The sequence below is a fragment of the Mastigoproctus giganteus genome, chromosome 14 (genome assembly GCF_048544385.1).
Source record: "Mastigoproctus giganteus isolate SK-2022 chromosome 14, ASM4854438v1, whole genome shotgun sequence".
Lineage (NCBI taxonomy): Eukaryota > Metazoa > Arthropoda > Arachnida > Uropygi > Thelyphonidae > Mastigoproctus > Mastigoproctus giganteus.
In genome coordinates, this window is record NC_143588.1 from 37,909,199 (window position 1) to 37,936,702 (window position 27,504).

The 27,504-nt window shown below is 35.7% G+C and overlaps 1 protein-coding gene across 9 annotated transcripts in view; it reads left to right on the forward strand.

Annotated features, from left to right (window-relative positions):
* LOC150075069 (paired amphipathic helix protein Sin3a-like) overlaps positions 1–27,504 on the forward strand; it is a 718,000-nt gene that overhangs the window by 282,903 nt on the left and 407,593 nt on the right. For 7 of the 9 annotated variants that reach the window (XM_090389145.1, XM_090389146.1, XM_090389142.1 and 4 more), the window contains one exon: positions 22,420–22,506. The exons of 1 other annotated variant lie outside the window; for it this stretch is intronic. In XM_090389145.1, the coding sequence (XP_090245271.1) occupies positions 22,420–22,506 (87 nt within the window). The remainder of the gene's footprint in view (positions 1–22,419; positions 22,507–27,504) is intronic. One more of the 9 variants, XM_090389149.1, reaches the window with a different exon arrangement.

Here is a 27,504-nt window from a genome sequence, read left to right on the forward strand (position 1 = left end):
TCCGCATCCTCCGTATTTGGTGGTGATGGGCTCGAACCCTGGTCTAATCAAGAAGTGTGTGCTACGCACTGCTGCTCCTTCCCACCTGGCTACGAAGTCCAATATCAACAAATATCTTCTTTCGTCTTCTCAACCTCCAGCCCAAGCACGGTACTAAGTAATATAGGTTCTAATACGTCTCATGTTTGGGGTTTTCATTAAAAAAAAAAGAAAAAAAAAAGCTTTCTCGTAAAGATTTGTCATACTTTTTCTGAAGTTAGAGTTATACAGAACAAATAATATTTTTTTACACTTGTATTTCAAACTAGAATTATATGTATATATCCATTTATTTCAACATTAAACTTTGGTACATCTTTTTGTGTAGACGGGATAGAGACTTTTTATGGTGATTTTCGGAATCAGCACGTTTATTTCCCCCAGAATCACACATTGTAGAGATATGACAAAAAAATTTTTTTTCTTCCACAGTGTTATCAGCAATGATTATACCTGCATTAACAATCTGCAGATAAAGAAACCACTAGGTTGCAGTGATCACAGTGTACTTATGTGAGATTTATTCAATGATGTAAGTACCATCAGAAGTAAAAGGAATTTTTTTGCTTTTGTAAAGGTGACTGGAGTGGTCTCGGATAGTTTTTAGGTTCTATGCAGTGGGATCAACTGATGATGTCAACAGCAAATTCTAAATGAGAACCATTCAAGGAATTAATCTTCGAAGCTACTAGGCTTTTCATCCCAACTAAGAAATACTGTTCAAGCTTTAGGCCTAAATGGATGTTAGATGAACTAATGAGACGTGACAGAGAAGAAAAATGCATGGAACACATGTAAAATATTATGAGACAGATACTTGTAGTAGATACGTGGTCTGTAATCATGTCACAAAGGAGGTTAAGCAAGCAAAGGCAGATTACAAGAAATCTTTGGCAAAGGATGCAAAGAAAAACAGTAAAGACTTGTATACTTATGTAAACTCTAGAAGGAAGGGAGTGAATCAGATTGGTCCACTTTTGATATTGATGGTTTTATTGTTGATGATTCTGCTTAGGTAGCTGACCAACTGAATGGGTATTTTGCCTCTACATTCGCATGTGAAGGATTCTGTAGGGAAGTGGAGGCCAGAAGCTTATCAAACTCTGGTAGGGAGCTAAATGATTTTGTAATAACTGAGAGCATAGTGGAGGAGAAATTGCTGAAGTTAAACAGAAGGAAGGCACTTGGGGTGGATGGGATCTATCCACTTATATTAAAGGAGGAAGCAAAGGAAATAAGCAGTACCTTAGCCATGATTATGAGGGCATCCTTAGACTCGGGAGAAGGGGGTCTCTACGAACTGGAGATTTGCAAATGTATCTCCAATTCACAAAGGGGGATTGAAACGTGACACAAGTAATTATATACATGTTAGTTTAACTTATGGTTCGGGGAAAATAATGGAGTCACTGGTTAAAGAAGTATTTCAGAATCATCTAGACAAGACTGCAGTTATAATTCATACACAGCATGGGTTTGTTAAGGGAAAGTCCTTTCTGACCAATATGATTGGATACTATAATGTGGTCAGAAGGGAACTGGATGCAAAAAATCCTTTTGATAACATATACAGTCAATCCTCGTATAACATGGTAGTTGTGTTGCTAGAAACTCGTGCAATGCAAAATTATGCAGCATGAATAATAGGCATTATGGGAAAAGTATTGTTAGGTGCTGAGCACCCAAGACTGAACACATTTGTAACCAAAACATTACCAAACACAATAAATAATCATAATAAAATACGCATTTTATTACAATTATTGTGTAATAAAATATTGCTAATATTTATATTGCGTTTGTTTTTATCATAAGGAAACGTATTCCTGATATGTTCCGTGTTGGATCTTCTATCCAACCAGATAACAGATGTTCCATCTCTTCCAATTCTTTGTCTTGATCTAATAGATTTTGTTACACTCTGAGTTGTTCCTGCTATGAAAGTTGCTTTTATTTTCTCTGCATCCTTTCTAATTGTCCTCAACAATGCCTCATTTAGGCTTGTAGCACGCATAATATCACATTCTTTTGTTCTTGCCAATGTGTTTCACAGTTTTCGATTTTTACTCTATCGAAATTGGCTTTTTCTCTCTCAACCTGTACATGATATTGGCTTTTTCTCTCTCAACCTGTAGTATCTTCACTAGGATGCTACCTCTTCAGAAGTATTAGTTTTTTCAGGTATTTTACTCATTTTTAGTGAATAAAACACAATTACAGTATAAAAAGAACAAAAATGAGAAGGCATGCTTGATACACCTAAAGAAAGCAGTGCACATGTAGCAACTGAATGAACAACGCAGTAAAGAAGAAAATACACTACAATCACCCTACACGAGCTCACATTTTACTAAAGAACATTTCTGGAGATCACTACTATAAAACAAAAACAATTTGCGGTTACTTGTTTATTGAATGTTTCTGCTAGTGGAATCTGTTACAAACGGGTAGTAAAATCGATCTAATTGCATTTGCAATAATACCGATATCTCGAATTCTGTGGGTTTTTATGTTATTATGGTGAAATGTGTCAATCATATAAAAAGCATAAATAAATTTTCAGCATCTTCTCCTCATTCCTATTGTGTTGGGTTAAGTTAGGGTGATTCCGACATGTTTGACTATCATTTCTTGTAAACAGAAAGGCGAATCATGCATAAGTGAATTCAGTTTGTGTTAAAAGCGACATTATTCCTATATGTATAAATCATGTATGATCAAATTTGTGTAGTGTAAACACGTGTTATACTAGGACTGACTACTTGGATTTTAGGAAAGCTTTTGATACTGTTTCACATGGAAGACTACTGTACCAGTTGGAGCAATATGGCATTAAAGGCAAGTTGCTACAATGGATAAAATGATGGTTGAGAAGACAGAGAGTGGTAATCAGTGGACACTACTCTTCATGGACTAATGTTATGAAGTGAAGTTCCCCAGGGGTCCATGTTGGGCCCATTGTTGTTTTCTGTATTTATCAATGATATTGCTTAAGGTGTATCAGGCTTAATGTCCAAGTTTGCAGACGATACGGAGGTAAATAGGATTGTTAATGACAGTAAGGACGGTCTGCTACTGCAAGAGGTCTAGAAAAGCTTGACAGATGGGCGGAGAGGTGGCAACTGAAGTTTAACATTGACAAATGCAAAGTACTTCTTATGAGTAGCAGTGACCCCAGAGTAAAATACCAACTGTGCGGTACTACACTCAGGGTAGTGGAGAATGAAAAAGACATGGGGTATTTATGCAGTCAGATTTGAAATTTTCTGAGCAGTGCAGTCAGATTGCAAGAGAAGCACATGGGGTTGTGTCAATGATATATAGGAATTTTGCTAGCAGGGATAAGGTGATTATCCTCTTGTATAAGGCACTGGTCAGGCCTCTTTGAGTACTGCATACAAGTCTGGAGGCCTCATTTTAGAAAAGATGCTTGAGATACTAGAATGAGTACAGAGAAGGACAATGAGATTAATCAGTGGAGCAAAGGGTTGCTGTTACCAATAAGTTCTGCAAATTGCAGTGGATCACCTCACAGATGCCCAGTGAGGGTATCTGTGAGGTGATCTGATTGAGGCCTTGAATGGTTTGAGCATGATCAGTGCTGATGGGATTCTTCCTCTTGTTCGTCACTCACTGCACCTCAGGGGGCATAAATTCAAATTGACGAAAGAGTTGTGGAAGAGTTGTGGGGAAACAAGTTGACAGCTGAAATAAATTTAAGGATGAAGTAGACATCTTTTGGAGTTAAATGAGAAGGGGTGTTTTTTTTTTTTTTTTTTTTGTTTGTTTTTTGGCTAATGCTGTATAAGCTTTCTTTCTTTCATCGTATGCCTCTACTATTCTAATATAGTTCAGATATAGCATTTGTTTGTTAAGGGAAAATCTTGTCTGACCAATTTGAATGGATAATACGATGTGGTCACAAAGGAACTGGATGCAAAAAATAATTTTGATATCATACACTTGGATTTCAGAAAAGCTTTTGACACTGTTGTACATAAAAGACTACTGTACAAACTGTAGCAGTGTGGAATTAAGAGTAAAGAACCATAATAAATAGACATGCTCTTCATGGACTAATGTTATTAGTGCAGTCCTCAGGGTTCTGTGTTGGGCCCAATGGTGTTTTCTAGTTTTATCAATGGTATTGATGAAGGCTGGTAGGCTTAATGCCCATTTTTGCACATGATACAAAGGTTGGCAGGTTGGTTAATGGCAATATCCACTGCAACAGGATCTAGAAAAGTTTGGTAGATGGGCTGAGAAATGGCAGTTGAAATTTCACGTTGATAAATGCGAAGTACTGCATATGATAGAATTAACCCCAGTGTAATGTGCCAACTGTGTGGTACTACATTTAGTTTAGTGGAAAATGAAAACATTTGGGGGTAATTGTGCAGTTAGATGTGAAGTTCCTTGAGAAAAGCAGACAGGCTGCCAGGGCAAGTCATAGGTTTTTGTCAACAGTATATAGATATTTTGCTAGCAGAGATAACATTCTGATTATTACATTGTGTAAGGCAGTGGTTAGGCCACATCTTGAGTACTGCATACAGGTCTGGAGGCCTCATTTTGGGAAGAATGTGGAGTTTCTGGAGTGAGTACAGAGAATGGCAATGAGATTGGTGAGCAGTATAAAGAGGTTCTGTTTCTAAGAAAAGCTTAAGTTATGCAAATTGCAGCATCTGGAAATTAGGTACCTGTGATGTGATCTGATTGATAGTTTTAAGTCTTTGAATGGATTGAGCAAGCTGAATGCTGATGGTATTCTTCCTCTTGCTTAGACCACACATGAGGGGGCACAAATTCAAATTTAGTAAGGACACCCCAGCATAATGGTGTCTTATATTCATTTGCAGAATAGATGTATGAAAATTTCCTTTAGCCAACGGGTTATTAATTGTTGGAACAAACAGCTGTTGTGGAAGTTGATAGTTTAATTAAATTAGGGTCTAGTACCTCTCGCCTACGGGTGAAATTTTGTCCCCCAGTCAAATTTGAAACAGCCTGCTGATGAAGTCCCATAAAATGGCATATGAAAAATCGGCATAAGCCTTAAGGAAAAAAACAATAATTTTATATTAGTTGTTGTTTTAAGCACTCGATAAACAAATTTCTGTTAGCTGTAATCCTGTCTTGTGACATTAATCATGATTCGGAATATGTATCAATTGATGCCGTAATCGATAATCACATTGTCATTACACCTAATTAGTATTTAGCATTTGTTTCTCCCCCAAAACCATGCTTCACACATTGGCACTGTCTTATTAGGTCTTGCTGTTGGTGATGGATAGTCATTATTCATTTTAGCTTTGTCTTGGTTGGTTGGTTGGTTGGTTGTCGGTTTCATCATTGCACATCAGTGCAAATTTAGTGAAATAATTTTGAATGCTGGCAACGTGTATGGTTCATTTGCTTATTTCTATTTAGGTGAATATTGTAAAATACATGAAACTTTCTGCAATGAATTGTAATAATAAAAGAATAAGAGATGCAGGCAAAAGTTCTTTTTTTTTTGATGAAAAATGGATGAATAATTATTTTTTCATGAAAATAAATGGGAAGTGTGTGTGAGTGTGTCATTTGTAAAGAATCAGTTGAAGTTTATAAAAACGTAGTCTTGAACTCCATTATTTGACCAAGCGTAAGGAATATGAAAAACCGAAAGTGACTCTGCCTTTCGACAAGGTAAAAGTTTTAAAAGAATCTTTAAGCAAACAGCAGTCTATTTTCAAATGACATAATGTTCATGAAAATATATCCATAACACAAGAAAGTTATGAAGTGTGTAAGCTAATTGCAAAGAAACTGAAAGCACGCATCGAAGTTGAGTTTGCTAAAGAGTGTATTGTTGCATGAATTTTAGTGCATGAACTCCAGAAAAATTCAGATTGTTTGAGAATATTAGTTTATCATGGAGTACAGTTTATGACTGTATAATACCCATGGCTAAATGTCATCCAAGTATCCTTGAAACAAGAAGCACCAGAATTTGATTTATCAGCATTTTCAGAATTTTCATGATCAGAATTTTATTCATCAGCAGCATCAGTGTTTTATTCCCTAGATGTAGATGAAATAAGAGATATATTAAATATGGCACATTTGGCTATATTTGTACACGGCACAACTGGAATAATGGCAAACTTTATGATACGAGAAGATTTGCTTGCTTTAAAATCAATCTCTTTTCTGAAGTCAAATCAGCAATAAGTGATTTCTATTAAAAAAAAAAAAAAAAGTGCAGCCATTATCAACCCACTGCAGGGTGGAAGCCTCCTCAACAATTCATGCTGAGGGAAATGGACCATAATCTGCCACGCTGGTCCAGTGCGGGTTGGCAGATCGACCGTATTCAGCAGTCAGGGGCTTGAACCCCAGTCTACTCAAAGAGCGTGTGCTACTGCACTCCCGCTCCTGCCCACTCGGCTACGGAGGCCGTTTCTATATATATATTTCTATATATACCCTACAAAAAACTGAGCGGTGTAGTTATGGACTGTGCAGCATTTATGGTAGGATCTCAAAAAGAACTTGTTTCTTTAATTAAGAAAGAATTAGAGAGCTGTTAACTGGAATCTAATGTGTTAATAGTGTGTCACTGTCTTATTCACCAAGAAAATTTGTGTACATTCTCTAGGAATGAGCAATGTGATGAAAGTGGTAACAAAATGTATTAATTGCATAAAAAAAACTAAGGGACTGAACAACCGAGAATTTAAAGAAATGTTAAGGGACCTTGAAGTGGAATCTGGTGATTTATTGTAGTATTGTAAGGTTCGCTGATAAGCAAAGGGTACATGCTCAAGTGCTTCTATGAACTGAAAGTTGAAGTGAAAACTCTTCATGGATATTAAAAGCTCCCACATTATAAAATTGGAGGACCAAAGGTGGTTATGTGGTTATTTCTTGATATCACTATCCACTTAAATGGTCTAAATTTGAAATGACAAGGGCTAATTACCTCTCTCTCTCTTCTTGTCAATATCAGGAGCTTTCTCTCTCTTCTTGTCAATATCAGGAGCTTTCTCTCTCTTCTTGTCAATATCAGGAGCTTTCTCTCTCTTCTTGTCAATATCAGGAGCTTTCTCTCTCTTCTTGTCAATATCAGGAGCTTTCTCTCTCTTCTTGTCAATATCAGGAGCTTTGAATCAATGCTGCAATTGTTCATAACTCAACTTAAAAAACACTGCATGGTACATTTTCCAACACTGAAGAACTTAAACCAGAATTGAAAGTGGAGTATGCTGCAGAGTGTTCCAATCTTTTGAATCAATTTCAAAACAGGTTTCAAGATTTACAAAATCATGAACTCAAGATTATATCTATTTTAGAATTTTATAAATTCTATGTAGATCCTGAAAAATCCACTTTTGAGGAATCGTGCATTGAAAATTGCATCACTTTTCTACCACTTACCGATGTGAATAGTTTTTCTGAACATTAAATTTAGCCAAGAACCACTTGAGTGCTGGAGTTACGGATGATAGATAATCTTGCAAACCAACTAAGATTTGCCACATCATCAGTGCCATCTAACACCTCTGACCGTTCCACAGCAAAGCAGGGCCAATGTTCTCATTAAGATGCAAGGTAAGAAGTTTCATTAAAATTAAAACCTTATAACTGTGGCATCTTTGATATTTCGGTTTTTTAAGCATTATAACTGTGTGGTTAATAATGCATATTAACATTTTAATTAATATTGCTTAGTGTGATCGTGTGCATACCTATGAATTTGTAAAACTTATTTTCATTATTTTAATTAATTATTTTTCTCAGCAAAGATGTTCACCCACAGGTTTTTATACACTTCCAATTTGCCCTTGGTATTAAAAAGGTTCCCCACCCCTGGTTTAAATAAATTCAAGACAGAATAAAACAACTATTGGAGGGAAAGAATATGTAAAATAGGAGATATCTCTCTTTTTTTTTTTTTGGCTGGTGCTGCATAAGCTTTTCTTGCATCATTTCCTAATGCTAATAAGAGTGAATGACATGAAAACAGTTAAAGTACTGCTTAAAGCATAACCATATTGAAATCTTACACTTAAGAAGGAATATCTAATAGGTGAGTTAATCTGATAATTGGAAATTATAGGGTACTGTGTTTACCGAGAAGTGTGATTTAGGCATGGAGTATAAAGTAATAATTTGTTTATTGACTTCCTAATTTATGATACAGTGGACAGCTATGATTGAGTCATATAGAAACTGTAAACAGATATAATTAATTTTACATGGTGTAATATTTGGCTTGGAAGGGTAGCAGTGATTCTTTTCAAGGGGGTTGTAAATGTAGTTTTTTGAAGTTTTAGGTTTTGAAGAAAATTTTGATTCCTGAGGCTTGCCACAGACATTCTCTGAAGTGTGACAACTGGGCTTACTACCTGGGAATCTAAATTGATAATGTAACTAATATTCCTGTGACACTCATGTGTTTAGTGAGCCGAATTTCGGTGAAATCCAGTTGTTCCCTGACAGCCAAATCCTCTATTTCTACATTCTCTATGGTGAGACTGTTATGTGACTCAGGGTATGTCCTCCTGATTGCAAGTCCTGCAACACTGTATCTAGTGTTACAGAAGGTGTGGCATACACACTGCATAGAGAAATGCCACCTCTTCAGTATCACCCAGTCAATACTAGGTTATAGATGATCATCATCATCAGCAATTTTCAATCCACTGCAGGATGAAGGCCTCTCCAGCAACTTTCCAGTTCCTTCTGTTTTGTGCAATGGCCATCCATTTACTACCCAAGAACTCTAGAATTTTATCTGTCCATCTCCGCTATTGTCTTCCAGGTTTTCTTTTAGCCCTTTTTGTGTACTATTCTATTATTTTCTTAGTCCACCTGTCATCTTGTCTTCGAGCTATGATCTGCCCAAGACCATTTTAGTTCTTTAGTTTTGATAAGAATGTCCTTTATGTGTGTGCTGTCTAATCCATATGTTTTCTTTTCTTATCTAACAGTCTGATTCCTAATATAATTCTTTTCATTCTTTGCTGTGTAGTTTTCAGCTTCTCTTCAATTCTTTTTGTGAGTACCCAAGTTTCGGTTCCATAATTCATGGTGGGGAGTATACATTGGTTCATTGTGTTACGTTTCGGAAAAATTTAGACATTGCTCCTCAGTATGTGGCTATCCTCAGTATGTGGCTATCCATTCAAAATTTATCCTTCTCCTGACTTCCAGCTATTTATCATTATTACAGCTAATGACTTGTCCCACATAAGTATATGAATCCATCTTATCAGTTTCTGGTCCTTCGATGATTATATCGCTTTCTGTGGCATACTTGTTCATCATTACTTTTGTTTTAGCCGTATTCCTCTGTAGTCCGAAATCCTTATCAACTCTTCATAACTGATTAAAATTTTCCCCTAATTCTTTGGGATCAGGGCATATGATCACAATGTCATATGCAAACCATAAATGGTTTAGATTCTCTCCATTCACATTGACTCCTTTCTACGACCAGTCTAATCTACTGAAAGCTTCCTCAAGGAGCAGCAAACAACTTCGGAGATATTGTCTCTCCTTGTTGAACTCCTTTCCCAGTTTTAAATTTGCTAATGTCTTTGTCTAGTCTAATAAAAGGGTAGTCTATGTCTTGTCTTTACAGTGGCCAAAACAGTGTATGGAGCCAAATGCCTTTTCATAATCTACAAATGCCAGGCATAATGGTGTTTTATATTCATTTGCTTTCTCAATTAGCTGTGATATTACTCGAAGGTGATCTATAGTTGAGAATCGTGTTTTAAAGCTGGTTTGCCCTTTTGGTTGGTTCTCATCAAGTTTTCTTTCTAATCTGTTAGTGATGATTCTTGTGAACAACTTGTAGATGTGAGACAACCCAGGGGTTGACATTCAGTGAGTATGCGCTTTGCACACCCAGGGGCCTGACCCAGATATCATCATTCTTCTCTTTCTTGGTGATTCACTTCTAGCTCTGAATCTTGTTCTCACTCACTCACTCACACGCATGCAAGTTAATTCAGAAATTTTGTTTAGGCTGTTGCAGGATAAGCCACCAACTTCGTTGCACCATATGGCTAATAATAATAACAAACTAATTGGTCTATAATTTACAATTTCTCATTTGTCTCTTTTCTTATGTAGCAAAATTATGAATGCATTATTCCACGCCTTTCCTAATGTATTTTGTGAAGAGTTTTCCCAATTTCCTGTGTCATGTCGCTTCCTCCCAATTTTAAGAACTATACAGTAACTTTATCTTCACCCGGGGATTTTTTATTCTTCATTTTCTTCAATGCATATTGTCTCTCATCAGGAAGAATATGAGGTATGTCATATGTATTGCAAATTTGTGATCAATTTCCCCAATTTTGGCATCATTCCCTTGCTCCTTATTTAAAACTTTATAATCATCATCAGGCATTTTTAATCCACTGCAGGATGGCCTCTCCAGCAACTTTCCAGTTCCTTCTGTTTTGTGCAATGGCTGTCCATTCACTACCCACAAATTCATGAATTTCATCTGTCCATCTCTGCCGTTGTCTTCCAAGTTTTCTTCTAGCTCCTCTTGGGTACCATTCTGTTATTTTCTTAGTCCATCTGTCATCATGTCTTCGAGCTATGTGTCCTGCCCAAGACCATTTTAGTTCTTTAGTTTTGATAAGAATGTCCTTTACTTGAGTTTGCTGCTTAATCCATGTGTTTGTCTTCTTATTTAACAGTCCGATTCCCAATATAATTCGTTCCATTCTTCGCTGTGTAGTTCTCAGATTCTCTTCCATTCTTTTGGTGAGTGCCCAATTTTACTTCCATAAGTCATGGTGGAGAGTATATATTGCTTCATTATTTTTTGTTTCAGACAAATTGGGATATTGCTTCTCACTATGTGACTATATTTGCTGAATGCTATCCATTCAAAATTTATTGTTCTCTTGACTTCCAGCCATTTATCACTATTACAGCTAATAACTTGTCACAGATAAGTATATGACTCCACCTTTTCAATTACTGCTCCTTCAATTATTATGTCCCTTTTCTGTGGTGCACTTGTTCTTCATTACTTTTGTTTTAGCTATATTCATCTTTAGTCCAAAATTCTTACTAACTGTGCTTAACGGATTAAGATTTTCCTCTAATTCTTTGGGATCGTGGCTTATGACCACAATGTCATCTGCAAATCATAAATGGTTTAGGTACTCTCTATTCACATTGACTCCTTTCTGCGACCAGTCTAATCTTCTGAAAGCTTCCTCAAGGGCAGCAGTAAACAACTTCAGAGATATTGTGTCTCCTTGTCGAACTCCTTTCTCAATTTTAAATTTGCTACTGTCTTTGTCTAGTTTAATAAAGGAGGTAGCGTTCATATATATTTTCTTCAAAATCATAATATATGGGGTATCTATGCCTCATCTTTCCAATGCCTGAAACATTGATTATGCTGTATGGAGTCAAATTCCTTTTCGTAATCCACAAATGCTAGGCATAATGGTGTTTTATATTAATTTGCTTTCTCCATTAGCTGTTATATTATGTGAAGGTGATCCTTCACGTAATATAACAGCCATAGTTGAGAATCCTGTCCTAAAGCCAGCTTGCTCTTTCAGTTGATTCTCATCAAACTTTATAGTAGTCTTCTGCTATTTGAATTATGCCTTTTGCTATTTATAACTGCACCATCACTGTTCTTCAAATTCAGTATCATTTGTCTTTCTGTATTACTGCTCATGACTGCTGATATTAGTCCCTTGTTTTCCCTTAATGCTTGTTGTTCTTTTCTTGTGTTAAATCTTTTTATGTCCTCTCTGAATGTCTCTCTAATGGCTTTGCATAACTCAGTATACTCAAATTTGTTCTTGCCGGTGTTTATATTGCTCCTCATTTGTCTTTTTGCTTCATCATGACAAGTGTTTCTTGACTAATTTGTTCTCCTTTGAATTTCTTTTTGCCTTATAGGTTTCTCAGGCTTTATCACTTTCAGAAAGTTGTATTCGTCTTTGATACCTTGGTCCTGAAAGGTCTGCTGAAACTCAAACTTCTAAGTTCCAGTAGCTACTGTTTTTTCTCCTCTTCTTATCTCAAAGACATCATATTATTTTCTTGAGTCAGTTTTTTCCTTTCTTTTCTTATATGTATAGGAAATGTACTTCATACCATTCTGTGATCACTTTCAACATTTACCTTATTCAGGACAGTAACATCGTTCACAATATATCTTCTGTTAGTGAGTATGAAGTCAATTTCATTAGTTTTGAATTCATTAGGGCTTTTCAATGTCCGCTTTCTGTCCACCCTTTTCTTGACAAAAGTGTTCATTACTGACATTCCTCTAGATTCTACAAATTCCACAGGTCTTTTACCTCTTTCATTTCTGTCACCAATTCCAGATTTTCCTATAGTTTCCATTTCTGTGCTCTTTTGTCTCTTTCCAACCTTAGCATTGAAGTCCCCCCCCCCACAATGATGGTGTAGTGAGTTTTCTGTTCATCTAGAAGTCTCAATTTCTGTGTACGTTTCTTCAACCTCTTCATCATCATGGTTCAACGTTGGTGCATATATCATTATAACATTTAGTTTGTATCTCTTAGAAATTCTGAGCAGTAATATTGACGCCTTTGGTGATGTACTTGTGAATTCCAAAATGTTGATTTTTATATCTTTATGGTCCAAAAATCCAACTTTGCATTTATTTCTTTCACTATTTCTATTGGTCTACAGTAGATTTCCACTTGGTAAATTTATAAGTGATTCCTTTCTTCTTGTTGTTTCAAGCCGATGATATTGTAATTGACATTTTCTAATTCCTTTTCCAGCTCTGATATCCTCTCTTCACCGATGAGTGATCTTTTGTTGTTACAGGCGCAGTTTATTTTCCGTGCATTGCAGCCTGGTCGTTACCCAGAGATTGTTAGCATCTTCTTTTTCCACTCTGATCCTCTCAGTGCCGTAAGAGGGGGAGCTAAATCCGTTGGGACTGAGGGGCATTAGCATTAGTAGAGGCATTTGATGCAAGAAAGCAAGCTTATGCAGCATCAGCCAAAAAAATTAAAGTAAAATAAATAAATAAAAAATAACCACTTCCACTTCACCCCTCTGTTCGTTCGAAATACCTGTCCAGCCGAGCCTTAAACTTATTTAGGCTATCAACTTCCACGACAAGGGATGGAAGTCTGTTCCACCTACCAACCACCCGCTGGCTAAAGGCAAATTTCCGCACATCTATCCTACATCTGTCTTTCCTCAATTTGAATTTATGCCCTCTCAGGTGATTATTCTGAGCAAGAGGAAGAATCCCATCAGCATTGAGTATGCTCAAACCATTCAAGGCTTTGTACACCTCTATCAGATCATCTCACTGGTGCCTAGTCTCTAGACACTGTAATTCGCAAAACTTAAGCCTTTCTTCGTAAGAGCACCCCTTTGTTCCATTCATTAATCTTGTTGCCCTTCTCTGTACTCGTTCCAGCAGCTCTACATCCTTCTTGAAATGAGGTCTCCAGGCCTGTATACAGTACTCTAGGTGTGGCCTGACCATTGCCATTTGTTATGTTATGTTGTGTTGTGTTGTGTTATCATAAAGTGCTGAAGGGTTTGGTGTTTTCCTCTTCACGCTGACCAGGCATCTTGAAAAGAACCATTCTACACTTCCTTTGCTACCAAAGTTGCTTACCAACGAGAAGGTGTGCACGAGTGGATTTTAGGGAGGCACGTCAACCGAACTACTCCTAAATCTTGTAAAACAGAAAGATATTGGATCGATCAGTGTTTTAGACTGTGTCTGATAATATAGAGAATGCCTGGTTCCCCTCTAAGTCCCAGGTTGTAGGTAACTGTCATCAACTGCTGCAATACCACCACTTTTCTTATTGGAGGCTTGCAGTGATGTCACTTATATTTAGTCTCCAAAGAAAATTGCCAGCAGTGCACACCTCTTCTTTCAAGCGGTATGATTGATATCTTTTGAGGTTATGATGGGCATCATGGTGATATCCAATCTACCTTATTTCAAGAGTTTATAACATTTTTGCAGGCTGTGTGCTTGATAGTCAACCAGACTAACCCTTTTTGGATGCAGGGGAGGTCCTTATGGACTGGAGATGTCTGAATGTATCTCCAATTCACACAGGGGATCAAAAGGTGACATGAGTAATTAAAGTCCTGTCAGCTTAACTTCGAGGGGAAAATAATGGAATCACTGGTTAAAGAAGTAATGCAGGATCATCTGGACAAGAAGGCAATTATAATTGTGTCACAGTGTGGATTTTTTATGGGGTGGTATTGTGTAACCAATCTGACAGGTTACTATGATACAGTAACCAAGGAACTGGATGCAAGAATTATTTTGATATCATACAGGGGTGGTCTTGTCTAACCAATCTGATAGGTTACTATGATGCAGTGACCAAAGAACTGGATGCAAAAATTATTTTGATATCATACAGAGTGTGTGATATCAAAAGTCACTATCTATTTGAATTTTAAGATGAATTTCATAAAAATGTCCAGATGACTCGATTTTTTGCATATTTTTCTACAAAATATCGTTCTACAGCTTTTCATAATTTATTAATTATTATTTTTTCTTTCCAGATCCAAATATACATAAATTAAACATATTTTTTTGAAATCTGCCTTATTTAGCCTAATATATAGTGAATTTTTGGACACCCTGTATAATTGAATTTTAGGAAGTCTTTCGATACTGTTGCACATAAGACTGTACAAACTGGAGCAATGTGGCAAATCGGCAAGTTACTGATATGGATATAGCCTATGAGCCTTGCATAGTTGCCACAGGGCCGAGTTGTATGATAAGGCTTTCATCACGTACTCTGTGTTGTGTCCTTGCAGGACTGACCACACTCTGAATTTAAACGTGAATTTGGAACTTTTTTTTTTTTTTTTTTGCTCTGTACTTGATGACCCCTGCATGAAAAGGATACCTTCAATATCTGGTAACCTTTGAAGATGTGATCACCTAACATTGGGGAGGACACCTGCTGACAGTGTTTCCTTTTTTATTAGCATTAGTTGAGGCATATGATGCACTAAATCAAGCTTATACAGCATCAGCCAAATTTCTAGCAACTCTACATCCTTCCTGAAATGAGGCCTTCTGACCTGTACACAATATTCAAGGTGTGGCCCCACCATTGCCTTATACAAAGGAACAATCACCACCTATATTTCATTGACAAAACTCAGTGACCTGCTCTGGCAGCCGTCTGCACTGCTCAGAGACCTGCATATCTTACTGCACAATTACCCCCAGCTCTTTTCATTCTCCATATCCCTGAGTGTGGTACATTTCTCTTGGGTTACTGCTACCCATATGGAGTACTTTGCATTGTCAATGTTGAACTTCAGTTGCCACTTCCCATTTGCCAAATTTATCTAGATCCAGTTGGAGTAGCATACTGTCTTTACTGACGTTAACAACCCTGCCAACCTTTGTATCACTGCAAACTTCGAACACTAAGCTTGATATACCTTCATCAGTATCATTGATAAATATACAAAACAATAGTGGACCCAAAACTGAACCCTGTCGGACTCCATTAATAACATTAGTCCACGAAGAGTGCACCCATTGATTACCACCATCTGTCTTCTCCCACTCAACCACCCTTTTATCCATTGTATCAATTTTCCTTTAATACCATTCTGCTACAATTTGTACAGTGGTCTTCCAGGTGCAACAGTGTCAAAAGCTTTCCTGAAATCCAAGTATATGATATCAAAATTATTTTTTTGCATCCAGTTCCTTTGTGACCATATCGTAGTATTCAGTCAGATTGGTCAGACAAGACTTCCTCTTAACAAACCCATGCTGTGTCTGAACTATTATTGCTGCCTTGTATAGGTGATCCTGTATTACCTCTTTTGTGTCTATTGTTATGTGCTTTACATATGAACAGTGGCTTTTGCAGTGGATTGTCCCTTTATCTTATTGTTGAATGCAAGTGGTAAGTTCCAATCATCCAGAGAGTATCATGGGATAAAAGAACAAGTGGCTGTATTTAAAATTGTGTTGTGTGAATTCATTCCAGCATAGAACACATAAAGGTTTCTCAGAGCTTAGTGAATATGTGTTGTTTTGTAAGACATTATTCTTGTTCTGTGCTTAATAATTACTTATAGATTTAATAAGGTGCAAACCATTAAAATAACAGAGCACACTGGAAAAATGCTGTGAGAGCCCACTATATATACCTTTGAATTGTGTTTTAAATTCCTGACTGTATTAGTTGTTCATTTTGTGTGAAAATTTGTGGTTTAGAACTAAAATTTCTTATTTGATATTGTAAATTTTTCAAAACAGTCATCACATGATTCCAAGAGTGTGACAGGAATATCAGAAAAGTCTAAAGTTGTAGGCAAGAAAAATGGTTCTTCCTGCACAGCAATCTGTGACAACATACATTAGTGTTATCTATAATAATAGTTTACAAAAAAACCAAATCATTGTTTATCCATGTTTATTCATCAGATCTGATCCTGCTGCACTTAATTTTTGTTCCTATAGCATTTTTTTTTTTTTTTGTTGTTTGGTTTTTAGGAGCATTAGCAACTAAGGCCATATTGCTCCGGAATATGCGGTGGTCATTTCCTGACCTTTTGACAACCTCCGTATTTGGTTGTGACCTTTTGACAACCTCCGTATTTGGTTGTGACGGGCTCGAACCCAGGTCTAATCAAGACGCATGTGGTACTCACTGCTGCCTCTTCCCACCTAGCTACGGAGGCGCCTTCCTATAGCATAGATTCGGTGGTATGAAAGTTATCACTCCACTAAAATTCAAGCCATTCAGGTGTTTTATTCCCATTTCCTTCCAGTTATTTATGGAAATGCTGAGAGGAAATGTTAGAATTATTATTATTTTTTTAGATTGAGAATTTTTTTTGCTTTTAGATTGTTTGCGAGAATTTTTTTTGCTTTTAGATTGTTTGTGAGAATTTTTTTTGCTTTTTGATCATTTTGACCCAAATGATCAAATTGAATTGATTATTCTTTTATTCTGAGCCTCATAAGTTGTTGAAAGAGAATTTTGGATATAGTTCTTCTTATAGAGGAGCAACCTCTGAAGTTCAGTTATTGCTTTTTCTGCCCTAAGTTAAGATGTTGTTTGTTGGTAATTGGCTAATGCTTAGATATTTCCAGTGTCATTTCTAATGCTCCCTGAAGATCTAATAGGTGTTTCAGCAACTAAAGTTAGGATCAACATGCATTTTTAAGAAATTGGTTTTGCACAGTCTCAGTTCTGGTATTTTATTGTATTTGCTAAGTGCACCAGCTTAAAGGCTGTAGTGTCCAAAAAGTTTTACTAAATACTTGGAAATATTTTAGTCTACACATCAATTACCCCTGGTAATGAAGACTTCACTTAGTAAATTGCTAACACATGAAATAGGCTTAATATAGTCTAGCAGTTAGCATGGGAGAGCAGTACGACACTTGGGTTGACCCTGGTGCCAGGCCAGGTAATTGATAAATATGGTGTTGATATTATCGTCAAAATGATTAGTTATTAACTCCTCTGAGTTAATAACAAATCCCCTGTTATGCTGAAGTATAAACAGAAATGAATATTTATATTAATAACAGACATTTATGCAAATCACTATTAGTATAGTTAAAGCAAATCTATGTACGAAAACAGGTTTATTCAGCATTTAAAGAAAAGTCAGGCTGTGATATCTAGGCTATATGTCCAACCTTCCCTGTTGATTATCTTAACTCTTCTTATTTCTTGTAGATGGTCATAACTGCCTACTTTCTAGGTTTTCAGTAGACAATACTGACAACTAAAAGTTTTTCTGTCATATTTGTAAAAATTCAGTTTTTACCTGTCTTCTTTACAAAAAAAAAAGTTAAGATTAAAATTTTTTCCGATTTTCTGCTTATTTCCATTTATCTAATGGTTGTTGAGTGTGCTAAACTACTTCACAAAACAGAAACGTGGGATAATACGCTTGTTCTCTCTAATCATTTCATTCTTCTTGTGTGCTGTGAAGCTAATTAAAAATGTCTTTCGATAAGATGCCAAAGAAATAAAAATTTCAGAAGACGTGCATTCAGGATTTTTTTTGTATCATACAATTTTAAAAAAGGTAACAAAAGGCGCACACACGCATGCCTTGTGTACTGTATGTATATACAGGGTGTCTCAAAAATATTGGTACAAATGTTTAGGGGAGGTAGGTAACATCTAAAGGAATGTGAATCGCATAGGAACCCATAACCGGAAACGTCACCGTAAATCGGTAGATGGCGCTGTTCATCAGTTTGCGAGAGGGAAAATTTCTGGTTTGCTCATTCAAGCAGTAGTCGGTGCACAAAGAGCATGCATCGATATACGAACTGTGAGCTGGCAGACATGCACCTAATGTATGGATTAGCAGAATGTAATGGACGAGCCGCTCAGTGAATTTAAGGAGAATGCTTCCCAGACAGACTACTGGACCACTGTTTGTTTGCGCATGTGCATCAAAATTTGTGCGATTATGGGTCATTTAGAGGTAACAGGAGTAGTGCGGGCAGACCACGTTCAACGCAAACTCCAGCCATGGAAGAAAGTGTGTTGAATGCTGTCCAGAATAATCCTACTACCAGCACACGTGCTGTTGCCTCGCCTTAGGAGTGTATCGTTGCAGTGCACAGCTTGTCTGGCACGGCGATTCCTTACACCCCTTTCATCTCCAAAGGGTTCAGTTACTGCTCCCCCAAGATCATCCTGCACGTGTGGCTTTTGCGCAGTGGTTTCTCCAAGAAAGTGTTCAAGACTTAGATTTTCCAGCCTATGTTTTGTTCACGGATGAGGCTTATTTCACTCGGGAAGGCTTATTCAATCAGCACAATGCTCATATGTGGGCTCACGACAATCCACACAGTGTGCGCCCCCGTGTGGCACAACATCGCTTCGCAATAAATGTGTGGGCAGGTATAGTCGGTGACTGCTTAGTCGACCCATACCTGTTACCATCCCGCATGAACTCCGCTAAATATCGAATCTTTCTTGACAAGTTCTACCAGGGTTACTTGACGACGTTCCAGCAAATGCGAGACACAACATTTGGTTTCAACATGACGGGGCGCCTGCCCATTATGGAAGGTGTGTTCGTGACCATTTGAACAGGCATTTTGGGCGTCGATGGATTGACCGTAGTGGACCCGTTGCCTGGCCCCCACGCTCACCTGATTTATCGAGCCTTGATTTCTTTCTGTGGGGGGGCCCTCAAATCTATTGTGTATGAATCACCTGTGGAGACGGAAATGGATCTCATGGCGAGACTCATCTGCGCTGCTGCTACTGTCAAAGAAACTCCAGGTGCAGCCATGTCCGCCAATCCATGCTGCATTGGTGTCATGCATGCATTGTGTCTCATGGTGGAACCTTTGAGCATCTGTTGTAACATCATGAAATGCATCCATCTCGTATTCCATTGTTAATATTATGTCAAATAAATGTTTGCCACTAATTACTGTCTCGTGTCATTTCTGCTTCTTGTGCCTCTGCTACTACTTTCTCCATGACGTTTCCGGTTATGGGTTCCTATGCGATTCACATTCCTTTATTACCTACCTCTCCTAAACGTTTGTACCAATATTTTTGTGACATCCTGTATAATTTTACAACTTCAAGCAGGAAATAGGACATAATCAGAAATTTGTAAACAAAAAGCCTTTCTAAGGGCAGCACACAGTGCATAGAAAGAAATACAATGATGATGTATTTCATATGCACTGAATGTGTATTTGGATTTTTGGTCATATAATATAATCTGCCCTGAGTTGTGCTGATCATGCAGGTGCATTGTTCAAAAATATGTTTTGCGATAGTGAATAACAAAGAAATGTAGTTAAGAAGTACAGAACAACAAGCATGGTTAGTGGAATTGCATGGATGAGGAAAGAAGAGGTAGATATGGCTATTTGCAGTTTATACATATGGAAGTAATCAAAGTGATTCCAATTTTTTTTAATTGCGTTGACCTATTATTTAAAAAATAATAATAAAAAAATAAATAAGGCTGCTGTCAGTGTGGCATTAGGATGTGTATGCTGTTTTGAATAACATGAAGGATTTTCTGAAGAACATGCTCAATATTGTAAGATTCCTTCAAAAAGAAATGTGTGGCACTTAGTGCTGAAGTTATGTCTGTTATGGTAGACTGAAAACAGGAGTAGCACAGTATTAAAACAAGAGATTGAGTATTTGGTGACAATACGCTACCTATGTAATCTTATTGATTTGTGTGCTGAAATGCAAGCTCCATGTTTCTTGTCAAGGTAGATGAACATATGGGGGACATTTTAGTACCATCTAGAAAGAAGTGCTAAAAGGAAAGATATTGTTAAACTAGTGCAAGCCACTGAAATAAAAAAAATAATAATAAAAAAAAAAATGCATGTTTGTACACATTATCTGTCTTTGGTTTAATATGTATCTAGACTGGTAGAACAGTGCAGTTTTCAGAATTACCAATTTGAAGTACAAGAATTAACTAGTGAGTGCCGCTGACACATGTTCAAGTCTGTTTTGTGGTTCTAAAGTTTGGAAAGAAGAAAAACTGATAATCTCAAGAAAAAGAACTTTAGAGTTGTAAACTAAAAATTGTAGCATGTTAGCCTCACCCATGCAGAATATCCGTTCATGTTTTTTTCCCCTGAATTTGGCAGTTTCTTATGCTAGTGTTTGGAAATAAAAACAATGCCCTGGGTCCATATATTGAGGTTATTACTCCTAGATATATTGAAAAATGTTATGGATGAATTTATTTTCTCAACAGCTTTTAAATCTTCCATTTTGGAAGTTCATTGCCATAGCACACTTAAACCGGAAGAATGATACGACTTAATCATAAGCATTTTTATTGCCAAGGTCATATAGAGTAATACAAGAGAAGATTTTCTTCTTCTATTGTTCGCTAAGGAAGTACTTTATTGCTGCATGTGACTACATAGTGCCTATGTTCCTATTTAAAAATTTTAAAAATGTTCTTATAACAGTGGTGAAAATTTTATATTTGGCACGTTTCCAGTACACATTGTTGACATTAAAGATAAGGAAATAGATGAAGCAATAGATGTTTTTTACCACTATTTCTTGTCAGTTTCAGTGTTAAAACTATTTCATAATGATATTATGAAAGAAGAAGAAAGAATTCTTTTCAACAGCATTGCTCAGGCAATTGACAAACACAAGGAAAGTGAAATACAACAAATTATCCCAAGTCATTCTTTGCATTTTAATCATTCCTGATAGTGTGCTGTGTGTCAGGGAATATTTAACTAGGTAAAAAAAAAAACAAAAAACTCTTTCTCGCAATACTGCTCAAGTATGAATAGCAGTGCCAGTATTACAACCAAAACTTTATCTCACCATTTTTGAAGGTTTGACAGTGAAACTTAATTTCTTGTGCAGTATGAACTTCACAGAAATCTCCGCTTTCCTTCTCCTTTTTTTTTTTTTTTTTTTTACCTGATGAATTCTTGACTTTCGTAACATCCTATTTTTCACCTTTAGTCCAAAAATCTGTGTTAACTCTGTATACAGTTGCTTGATTTCCAGTGATTTGGAAGCAGATACAGCAGTATATTTTATGCCTCTTCTCTCTCTCTCTCTCAGCAACTCTTCACCCCCCCCCCCCAATAAATTACCAAATTCAGATCTAACTTGATAGCAAATTTAGTTCTCTCTCTCGCTCGTGCGCGCGCGCGCACACACACACACACACACACACACACACACACACACACACACACACACACACACACACACACACACACACACACACATTTCCAGTGAAATATTCTAGTGCGTTTTTCACCACAACAAAGGTCAGCCTACATATAAAGTCAGTCATGATGAATTTATGGTTGGTAAAAATTGAGCTGTAACTGTAGTTTTCCCTCTGGATTTGAAGTAATAATGTTTGACACAGGGTTGTGTGTAAAAAAAAAAAAAAACTCAGTTGGCTTTAAAAAAATTTTTAAAAAGAATTTGCAAGAGGCTGCTTAACTGTTTTCATATTCAGGTTTTTAACCTATCTTTTCCCTGTGAAATATACTCTTGTACAAGGACTTCCACAACTTATTTCACATGTATAACAGCCTCCTTATATTAATTCTAAAATGCGAATACTTTGTATATTGTTTTGGCTGTTTCACTTTACTCATATCCAAGTAAAAAGATTCATTCTGTTTTAAATTCTTGCTATTATTTAGAGTAGAATGATATTTTCTGTGTGAAATTATGTTGGTAATTATTTTAAATTTCCTAAATAAGGTTTTCTCATACAGTTCTCATTAAAACATTGACTGGTGCCATTGTTTTTATGAGAATTTCAATTAAATAGTTAGCTTTTTTTTCATTGTTCTATTTTTTTAAATTTTAGAATCGATTTCAGGGGCAGCCTGACATATATAAGCAGTTTCTTGAAATATTGCACACATATCAGAAAGAACAAAGAAACTTAAAGGAGGTAAGGTTTACTTCGAGTAGATGTAACATATTTTACAATTATGATACTATAACATCAGCTTACATTCCGAAATTTACTATTTCTCTGTAACTTTTCTCCAGAATCCCAAGAAAGAGGCACAAATAATATATACTTATCCCATATTGTATATTTATTATTATTATTAGAAATTTAGGAGCAGAAAACATATAGGTATATTTCTGAATTTTAAATTTTATGCCTCTTAATGAGCAAACTGCAAAACAATTTGAAATTGACAACACTAAGTTTTATTTTAAATTGATTGGAATCTTGACAAGGGATACATCACATCCCACAGGCTACATTTAGTTAATTAAAAGCTTTAATAGCCCATAGGATTTTTTTTTTAACTCCCACAGTTTAAAATTTATTCTAATACAGTTTATATTATAATTGACATACAACAGGACCTCACTGCTCGCATCTTTGCTACATGCACTTTGGTCATTTATGTTTATAACTGTTTTTGTGAACATGCCACTCTTGTCAATATCTATCTGCTCAATTGTTTATAAAACCAATCCCTGCATTCTTTATAAGCTTTAAAAGCCTAAAGAAATTTAAGGCATTTAAATCATTGAAGAAGAATATACATGCTGTTCAGTTGAATGAATAATTATTATTATTTTTTTTTTTTTTTCAAACTACAGTATGCACATGTAATATATCTGATTTATTTATAAACTGCACACACTGAAATATTCTTGGTAATAATTGGTTCTGCAAGCTGAATAATGAACAAAAATTTAACTACTTATTAACATATAATCATTATGAACAAAATAAACAACAGTATTAAATAAGTAATACAAGGTTATCTTATAAATACAAATCCATGTTGCAATCTATATATATATATATATATATATATAATGTTGATTAAAGAAATCTATATCAATAATGTGGGATTCTCCCATGTTTTTGAATAATAATATTATTAAAATGAAAAAATAGCTAATTTCTAAAGGAAATTTTCGAATGAACTGTACTATCAAAGAAACTGTTCTTTCTACCCAGTGCACACTTGATAAAATTAGTGCTTAGCCAATAATTATAAAATACATTAATAAAATACTTGAACCCCCTTATCTGGTGTCTTAAAAGCCAACAGTGTTATATTTGAAACAACTATGTATCAGTTTGAAAAGGGCAAGTGCATTAAGCACTATAATTCTCAGTTGAATTCTGTCTTGTCTTAACTTAACTTTTTTTTTTTTGAAATTAGTTTTTGCATATAATTTTTTATGACATGGGGAAGTGTCCAGAATTTTTTTTCTATTGGCATCACTTTGAAAATTTAATTGCAGATAGATCATCCTGTGGATTGCATAATGCAATCATTTATCCTGTGTTAAAAATACAGCTATGTATATGTTTCATTAAAAAGCAAATGAGATTTTATATATATATAAAATCCCATTCACTTTTTAATGCAAGATGTCCCTGCCTTAACAGTGGAGTTTTGGTTTGTTTATCATTGATATCCTTTGTCAAATCAGTTTTGTGTTGTCATTATCTTAGCCTGAATTGTGCACACAGTATCATTTTTGTTATGTTTTTATTAATTATTATTATCATTATTATTATTATTATTATTGTGCTCTGATTACTTATAACTATGCCATAATAGATTATTTTAATTATGCATGTTTTTATTTAATTTATAATTTGGAATCTACAACTTTTGGTATTAATTTTTGATCCTCTCTCTCTTTCTCAGACAAATCCAGTTTATTTTATTACAGTAGTGGAAAATTGCATTCCACATTATAACTGTTAATGTGTTTTATGTATGAAACAGGATTTTTCTATCCATGAGCATATGCTGCACTTAGGACCTGAAATGTGGAAAATCCTCCTGGCAGTAATATGGTCTAGATTGAAATATCAATGATTTGGGAATTTAAATCCCTTCTTTCTCACAGGCTTCTTCATTCTGTGCTAATCACAGATTTTTCATTATAGAGACTTTGGAAATATAACTCCATAACTGAAAAGTTCCTCCTGCATATGAATTAAAAGAAATTCCATGACTGTATATATTAAGTATTTAGTAAATAGTTATCTTTTATAGAGAGAGAGAGAGGAGAGTGGTGGTCACTTTTCATTTGATGCACTCATTAGTTGACAGTTGGTGCATGCATTATAGTTCTTTCTCATTTTCAATGAGTTATAAATGATTTTGTAAAGTTTTTCAACTGTGGCATGTATATGTCTAAATTACATCAGCTGAGTGAATGCCAATAGTACATGTAACATATCTATGTTCCCATTGCTATTCTTAATTTTCTCCTGTTATTTTACTATTTAAATACAACTATATGGTTCTGTGTAGCTTTATTGCTTCCATCAGTAAATCATTGCCTTTTCACTAATTTTAATTTTATCAATAAAACTACTGAAGGATAGTCATATTCTGTTTTTCGAAATTGTAAAAAAAAAGCAGGGTTGGTCCTTTTAGATATTATTCAGATTGTATGCAATAAATCTAGTCAGATTTATTGCTTACAATATTAGCTAGCAGTAGAATTGACCTCCCACCATTAGAAACTATGATCCTGCTTATATTCCTAACTCTTATCAGAAGAGAGATACTGGGTGGATTAAGTATTATGAATGTTATGTAACCAAACAGAATATGCTATTAGTATGTGTAGTGTTTATCCACCTGCCATCAACTGCCAGCATTTGGTAAATTGATCTAATTACCTCTGCTGCTTACTTGTTCTCTCTCTCTCTCTCTCTCTCTCTCTCTCTCTCTCTCTCTCTCTCTCTCTCTCTCTCTCTCTCTCTCTCTCTCTCTCACATGCTTTTGAACCATTGTGTATTTTCCTAGGGGGTAGTACATGGTTTTATTTCACCTTTTGTAAACCCAATTTTCCTAAAACCAATTGTTTTTAAAATCCTGCTAATAATGTTCTGCAGCTGTGGTTGGTTTCGAGGTTTGTAATGGTGAATAGTTGCTAATTTCCATTGAGTTTTGTATTGTTTGAATAAATTGAAGTTGCTATTTCAAAAATGTTGCTGTACAGTAGCTGTAGAAGGGGCATGTAATATAAATAAACCACATTTATCGAATAGAGAGGTGTGTTTTGATCATATGGAGATTGAAGCTTACCCAACTGTGCTTTTGAACAAAGTTAGGAAATTGCATGGTTGGAGTCATTACCCCAGCCGTAGAAACAGTTTTCTGTGTAAGGTACTTTTGGAATTTGTACTGGATTTATAATCATTCAGAAAAAAAGTATTACCTGATTAAGGGGCAAAGAATATTTTTTGTAAAACCATATTTCAAGTTTCATATATCAAATAAATATTTAAACAAAAATGAAAAACAAAGTTTTTTTTAAGTTTGAGTGATGTGGTTGGTGCTACTGTTCAATTTCAGGAGATTAAAATGGTATCTACCCTTTAGAGAAATAAGAAGCTTTTTGATCATTCTATTTGGAATTGTTATTTAGGCAATCTTTAATGTAATTCGTTTATAGATTTTCCATGTTACATTGACATTAAGCTTGACATGAAGGTTATTTTCCCATAAATACACTACTATAAATGATTAATTTGTACCTGGGCATACAAAAATCAGACCAACATTTTAATAAATCTAAATTTAGTAAATTCTTCAATAGAGCAAAATTCAGCACATCAAAAGATTTTAGTAACCATCAATTATGTGATGATAAAATCATCACAGTAGCATCATTTAAGTTTCTATTACTCTCAGAGGCTATTGGCAATAACAATCATCTTGTGCGACATAAGGCTTGAAACAGATTGAGCAAGTTTAGTGGTGATGGGATTCTTCCTCTTGCTTAGACTTCTATTCACATGAGGGGGCATAACTTCAAATTGAGGAAAGATGGTTGTAGAATAGATGTGCAGAAGTTTGCATTCAGCAAACATGTGGTTGATTGCTGGATCAAGCATATACCTGTTGTTGTGGAAGTAGATAGTTTGAATAAATTCAAGGAAGAACTAGACAAACTGTTGGAGAGGATGGATAGGTGATATGGGAAAGTTTTTTTTTTTTTTTTTTGCCAATGCAAATATTGTTTTCTTGCATCATTTGTCACTTCTACTACTAATATATTTTCTCCTGGTCACTAAACACAAATCTTTTAACTTTACACGTTTGGAAATCTTGTTTTCTTTTGTGAACAACTCCTAGTTTTTGCATGGAATGATTTTTTCTTTCAGCCGTTTTATTTATTGTATCCATAAAAATTAAGGTTTGGTTATAATTTGCGATGGCTGTATAAGTGAAAAGACTGAAATCTCTGTGTGTGGGGGGGGGGGGGGGGGGGGTACTAAATCACAAAACAACTTTAGTTTTGAATAATAGGAAGCTGTGCAATGTTAGAAAATTAGCTCCACGTGAAAGCAGTGAATACCAAGGTGTGATCAAAGTTATCTAGATTACATTTGGTATGTATGACAATATTTGTATCATTACTGTTTTGGTATTAGGATAATATGGTGTTCTAGTGTATTTGGAAGTAAATAAATTTACTTACAAATATGTTCGTTGTGATATTGGTAATAACCCACTGCCAGATAAACTGTGTATAATGTAAAGGTGTTCATTTGTGATGATTAATGAGTGACTTGAGTCATTTACCTGAATGGCTGACTTGACTCATCAGTAATCTTAGGGTGTCTCCGTAGCCAGGTGGGCAGAAGCAGCAGTGCATAGCACTGCTGCTTCTTGATTAGACCGGGGTTTGAGCCCGTGACTACCAAATATGGAGGATGCGGAGAGGTCAGGGAATGACCACCACATATCCCCGGAGCAATATGGCCTTAGTTGCTAATGCTCCTAAAAAAAAAAAAAAAACTAAAACAACAACAATAATCTTACCCGTGGCCTGTCTTTGTGCCAGTATTGATAGTCAGTACCAGCTCTCTAGTTAGAGCAACAAAATGACCAGATCCAACAGTGTACACATCCATAAACAGATCCAGCTTCAAAATCCA